This window comes from Brachionichthys hirsutus, chromosome 15 (genome assembly GCF_040956055.1).
Source record: "Brachionichthys hirsutus isolate HB-005 chromosome 15, CSIRO-AGI_Bhir_v1, whole genome shotgun sequence".
Taxonomy (NCBI): domain Eukaryota; kingdom Metazoa; phylum Chordata; class Actinopteri; order Lophiiformes; family Brachionichthyidae; genus Brachionichthys; species Brachionichthys hirsutus.
Genome location: NC_090911.1, coordinates 10,024,276 through 10,030,694, shown reverse-complemented (window position 1 = coordinate 10,030,694; position 6,419 = coordinate 10,024,276). Strand labels below are relative to the sequence as shown.

The 6,419-nt window shown below is 54.7% G+C and overlaps 2 protein-coding genes across 2 annotated transcripts; both read left to right on the top strand.

Moving 5' to 3' along the window:
* Positions 1-1,305: 1,305 nt before the first annotated feature.
* On the top strand, positions 1,306-2,679 carry LOC137904918 (C2 calcium-dependent domain-containing protein 4C-like). The gene is made up of 2 exons (XM_068749136.1): positions 1,306-2,052; positions 2,140-2,679. The coding sequence occupies exons 1-2, from the start codon at positions 1,306-1,308 to the stop codon at positions 2,677-2,679; spliced, it is 1,287 nt and encodes a 428-aa protein (XP_068605237.1).
* A 1,726-nt stretch (positions 2,680-4,405) lies between these two features.
* fem1a (fem-1 homolog a) lies at positions 4,406-6,419 on the top strand. Its single transcript, XM_068749109.1, has one exon. It carries the CDS (start codon positions 4,406-4,408, stop codon positions 6,257-6,259), a length of 1,854 nt encoding a protein of 617 aa, XP_068605210.1. The 3' UTR covers positions 6,260-6,419.

Here is a 6,419-nt window from a genome sequence, read left to right as displayed (position 1 = left end):
TAAACACCTCATTTGCTCCTCTTGTCTTCGGGGGAAGATGTTCCAGAAAGTGGGTTTCGGTGTACAGCAAGCGGAGGAGAGCCTGTGGATCTGAGGGCTCCGTGAGAAACATATCGCATGAGAATATTTACCGACAAACACTGGGATGGAAGAAACCATCCGAAAAATAGCTGGAAGCAAGATGAGGGATTTAGCGGCAGGCGGGATGCGAGCTGTGATGATTTATAGACTTAAAGGGGAGAAAATTGCATTACATGAAAGTCCTAAGAGGCCTGGTGGCAATTCAGAGTGACTTTCTGTCATTGCAATTAAAAAGAAAAAGTTGTGTTTGCCCCCCCTGGTAAATAAATAAAGATGATGGATTTGATCACAGCTCCAATGTGACTCGCATCATCACGCAGTTTGCTGCCAGGAAGCCCAAGTAAGGCTATTGTATCCCGGGAGGGGGGGGTATATGGCAACAATACACGAGGGAACAGGTGTCACGTGGTCGCTGCATGAAATTCCCGTGATGCTCTCTCTTAAAAATCAATGAGACGTGATGAAAGCCCACACAAACGCAGCACTGCTGGAGCCTCGGAGCCGCTTTCAGAAGAGTTGGGTGGTGACCATCATGTGGCGCTTTCACGACCCCCCCATTGGAAGGAGTCGCGGACCCCGTCCTATAAAGCCAGAGGAGCTCGTTTAGCCACCGACAACCGCTGGCGAGCGCGTTTTGGATCGCAATAGAATCTCAGCTGACGGGAAAATACCTTTTACGCACCGAGCGCGCTGCCAAGGAGCTCTGCAGCCAACAGGTTTGTGCTCGTTTGCTTTTATAAATCGTTTTTATTTTTATTGTGAGGGGGGAGAAAAGTTACGTAGATTTTTATTGGAGAGTATAACATTCCAGCGTCTTCACCGATTGGAAGAAAATATGGTTTAATTTGTTGACGAGGATTATATACACGTTTTATTGTTATTTTTCCACATCGATTTTACTTTTAGTTTCAGTTTAGAAAGGATTTAGATGTAATTTTAGTGTTTGAATTGTGACAGAAATGTTTCTTTCTTACCTGCAGCTTCACTATTTGTATTTATTCCCCTTTTTCTTTGCTTGGTTAACTGAGAGGTTCGGCCAGTCTTTTCCTCCGGTGACCCAGTTCAGGGGTTTATGTCTTATCAATAATCAATCAATAATAAACTTCAGCACACATCTCTCTTTCTGTTGGTTTTAGTTGTGTGAGTGTGTGTGTGTGTGTGTGTGTGTGAGTGTGTGTGTGTGTGTGACTCCTCCTCTGCTCCCAGACACGCTAAACTTTGGGAATGTGGCTGCTGGAGAAGCTCCGCAGCTCCGTGGAGAGCAGCGGGAAACAATCCAAGCCCTCAAAAACCACAGCAGAGGCCATTCCCGTTTCCGTCTACGCCAATGTCCTAACTCCAGACAAAATCCCTGACTTCTTCATCCCCCCCAAACTGATCTGCTGTCCTCCCGAGGAGTCCACCCCCCTCGACCCTCAGTTCTGCTCCGCGCTGCGACCCTCCTCCTCCGACCACGCCATCTGCAGCCAGAGCCCCAGAGCTCGGAGCAGCAAGAGTCCATGCAGCCCCCGTCTCTTTTCACGCCTGGGGGGAGACGCCCGCAATCTGCAGAAGTCAGCCAACCGTCACATCATACAGATAGAGAGCGCCGATGAGCCGTGCGCCTCGGAGGGGGTCAGCAGCGGCGTTAACACGAATGCAGACCCCCAGTCCCAAACGGCAATGTCTCTGCCGTATGTCCCCAAGGCTCAGACCTCCTACGGCTTCTCCACCCTTATGGAGTCGCCTCATACCCGACGCAAGGAGAGCCTGTTCCACAGCGACCCCAGCAGCCCCCTCGCCTCCCCGAACTCCCAGAGGCGCTCCCCAGCGGGAACTCATCTGGCCCCGGCGGGCCCCAACCCTTACCGCTACTTCAGCGGGGGCGAGAGCGACACCTGCTCCTCGGCGGAGTCGTCCCCCTTTAACTCTCCCCTCCTGTCCCGCTCCGCCTCCCTCCTGCGCTCCGTCGCCCAGGGGACACAAGCCAAGGTGAGGACCGCTTCTGCGGGGGTCAAGAGCCAAGTGGCTCCTTTCGCGCGTGTTCGCCATCTTTGCTTTCTCCCCCCCCCCCACCAGGTGTCCCGTGCCAAGCGCTCCCTGGCGCGCCACAGCTCTCTGTCCACCGACGACTGCAGCTCGGCGGACAACAGCCCCAACGTGCAGCGGCGCGCGCGCTGCCCCCCGTCTCCCGCGTTCCGGGCCCACAGGTCGAAGGGCGCGGCGTCGGACCTGCTGCAGCGCGAGCACACCGTCAACCTCCACAAGGGGGGCACGCTGAGGATGAGCACGCACTACGACCCGGAAGCGGCCCGGCTGCGGGTGCGCGTGCTCGCGGCCGAGGCCATCTACGACAGGCAGACGGATGTCAAGGGGATCAACTGCTGCGTGTCGCTTTACCTGAACCCGGGCAAGCAGCAGAAACAGAGGAGCACCATCATCAAGAACAGCAGGAACCCCGTGTTCAACGAGGACTTCTTCTTCGACGCGCTGAGCCCGGCGCAGGTGAAGAGTCTGGCCGTGAAGATAAAGGTGGTGAACAAAGGGACCAGCCTGAGGAGAGACGTGCTTCTGGGTGAGCGGGTGGTGCTGCTCAGCGAGCTGCTGGCAGACCTTTAACGCTTTAACAGGGGCGCTCGTCGAAAGGCGTTGGAGTTTAAACATTGAGGACATGAAAAAAGAACGTTGCTTATGTTGTGACATTTGTCAAACGTTTTCAATGTCGCGTAGAAAATTAAAGTTCCAAAAATAAAGTTCTGTCAAGACTCCAGTTGAAAGCACGTAGCACCATGGGGCCGCCTTTTATTTCACCTTTTACCTTTTCACTACACGTCATATGTTCAATACCCGACAGGAATGCTGATCAAGCATGTTTGCTGTATTTTGCACGGTGTGTTATGTGATTTGTAGAAATATGAGCCCATCCCTCGGAGCGCAGTGCAGGTCAAACATATGCACCAGCGCTGCTCCTCAGTGACTGAACAGTGGAGCCGTTGTACTCGTTACTGTACTTCTCCTGTACTAGTGCGTATTTCATTCTCCGGTGAGCAGAGTGATGTGACTCAGTATCAAATCAGGTGTGATGCAACGACTGTCTTGTTTAATCTGAAGTTGTATTTTTGTATTAAAGCAGGTTTGTTTTTTTGCACGTTCTGGTATATTAAACCCCTCATGTGCGTACTTTGAAAGACTTTATATATTTGAGAATTAGAGCTAAATTGTAACGTTAATAAGACTGTTGTCATGTGTAATTTTATGCCTTTGAACCGATGAATAAAAGCACTAAACGCTCACCGAGGCTTTCGTCACCTTGCGGCTTTGTCTTATAATAAATCCTCAGGATCCAGAGCAAGCCAGAGGAAAATATTACTAACCCTCCACAGCTCCCTGAAACAAGTCAGAGGCCGGGTCCTCTGAGACGCACACCGGCTGGGCGTCATTTGTAAGCCTTTTAATCTCGAATCTCTGCACACAATATTGTCTCTGCCTGGAGCTCAACTCCCTGTTTAATTTTGAAGCATGCTTTGCACTCAGGTGCTCCCCCTGTGAGTTTCAAATTGAATGGCAGGAGGCTTAATAACCTCCTGCCATTCAATTTGAAAGGCTTAATAACCTCCTGACATCAAATGTTGGCATGCACGCACCGCTTCCTGCACTGGATATATTTGTGGGTCATATCTTGATTTATATGTTCAGTATTTGGATTTATAAATGGAAATGCATTTGTGTTGAGGGAGTTAAAGATGCACCAGTATGGTCCACGATGACGCATCTCGCAGACGCGCAGGGATGGTCCCACTGGGAATTAAAGCGCACGACTGAGGAGTGGATCTTATACCCCCTCTAGTGGTCGGTTAGAGGAATGGCACGTCACCCGTCCTGAGCTCCTTGAGGATCTTTTGGCTTTTTTCCCCCCATGTATGCTGTCAGCAACGTTCCCTCCAAGGTACGCTCTTGCGTAATTACGCACAGCTGATACGGTCTTCGCGCAGCGAAAATTGCCTTCGCAAGCAAATGCTATCAAGACTATGTAATGTATGTGAATTCCTACCGTTCAATGTTCCTTGAATGCACCACAACAGGAGTGGTTGAAGGCGCATGCGTGAGACGGGAGACCCGTCGTGTGATAGAAGACATTACAGACTATATTACCCACAATGCCTCGCTGGAATCGTAACCACAGGCCCGTCAAACAAAACAAACGCCATCTTGGCAGCGCCCTCAAAATGGCAGAGAGATGCTCGCTCGAATCAGAGTCCAAACTGAAAGACTCCGGTTCTGTGGTTCCTGAAAGCAGACCCGACAGGATTTTTTTCACGAATCGCGGGAGACCAGAGGCTGTAAAATGGACGTAACCGCGGCGGTTTTCAACGCGGCCAGAGATGGTAAGCTGAAACTTATCCAGAAGTTGCTGAGCCACAAAACTCTCTTAGAACTCGAGGCTTTAGCGGAGGATAGGATCGAGGGGGGCACTGCTCTGCTCATAGCCTCCCGGTACGGGCATTTAGAGGTGGTGGACTACTTCCTGGAACACTGTAAAGCGAATGTCGAACTCGGAGGGGCGGTCAACTTCGACGGCGAGACCATCGAGGGGGCTCCGCCGCTGTGGGCTGCGTCGGCGGCCGGTCACCTCCCCGTGGTGAAGACGCTCCTCAGACACGGCGCCTCCGTCAACAAGGCGACGCTCACGAACTCGACGCCGCTCCGGGCCGCCTGCTTCGACGGCCACCTGGAGATCGTCCGCTACCTGGTGGAGCACCGAGCCGACATGGAGGTGGCGAACCGCCACGGCCACACCTGCCTCATGATCTCCTGTTACAAGGGCCACAAGGAGATCGCCAAGTTCCTGCTGGATCGCGGCGCCGACGTCAACCGCAAGAGCGTGAAAGGGAACACGGCCCTGCACGACTGCGCCGAGTCGGGCAGCCTGGACATCATGAAGATGCTGCTGAAGTGCAACGCGCTCATGGAGAGAGACGGGTACGGGATGACCCCGCTGCTGGCCGCGAGTGTGACCGGCCACACCAACATCGTGGAGTACCTGGCCCACCAGCCCCGCAACTCCAGGGAGGAGCGGGTTGACGCGCTGGAACTCCTCGGGGCGACTTTTGTGGACAAAAAGCGGGACCTGCTGGGGGCGATGAGGTACTGGAGACGGGCGATGGAGCTGAGGCAGCCGGCGGCCAAAGCTGGGTCCCTGGCCAAGCCTCCGCCTGGCCCCCCCGTCCGGGCTTACGGCTGTGCACAGGAGGTGAACACGTCGGAGGAGCTGGAAGGACTGATCACAGACCCGGATGAAATGAGGATGCAGGCCTTGTTGGTTCGCGAGCGCATCCTGGGGCCGTCCCACCCGGACACTTCCTATTACATCCGCTACAGGGGGGCTGTGTACGCCGACTCGGGCAATTTTGAACGCTGCATCAGCCTGTGGAAATACGCGTTAGAAATGCAGCAGAGCAACCTGGACCCCCTCAGTCCCATGACGGCCTCCAGTTTCCTCTCCTTCGCCGAGCTCTTCTCTTTCGTCCTTCAGGACCGGGCCAAGGGCACCCTGTCGACGCGCGTCGCCTTCCACGATTTGATGACGGTACTCGCGAAGAGCGTGAGAGAGGTGGAGCGAGCGGTGGCGCAGCGGGACAGCGTGCCAGAGGCCCCGCAGTTCACCAAAGCCCTGTCCATCATCCTGCACCTCATCTTCCTCCTGGAGAAGCTGGAGTGCACCCCCGAGCAGGAGCATCAGAAGAAGCACACGGTGTACCGTCTGCTGAAGCTGAATCCCCGAGGTCGCGGCGGCTTCACCCCGCTCCACATGGCCGTAGACAAGGACACGACGTCCGTGGGCCGCTACCCCGTCGGCCGCTTCCCCTCCCCGGCGGTGGCGGCGACGCTGCTGGAGTGCGGCGCCGACGTGGATTCACGCGACTGTGAGAACAACACGCCGCTGCACGTCGCCGCCAACAACGGCTCCCCGGAGATCATGGTGCTGCTCATGAAGGCCGGCGCTCATTTCGATGCTAAAAACGCTCCGAGGAAAACGGCCTACGAGCTGTTGGACGAGCGGAGCGGCGGGCACCAGGCCTTCTACCCCCTGAGCTACGTCAGCCTTCAGTGCCTGGCGGCGCGGGTCATTGAGAAGCACAGACTGCCCTACAGGGGACTCGTCTCTGAGGAAATGGAGGCTTTCATTGAGCTGCACTGACTTCTTCTGCCCCCCCCTTCTGAGGCATCGCTGCACTACAAATCCCATCAGCCCCCCAGTACCTCAGCACGGCCTCCTTCATCTTCATCTTCAGCTCTGCTCCTACAAATCACAGCAATAACCACCGAGCCTCTGGGCGTCGGCCTTTAACCTTTAACTG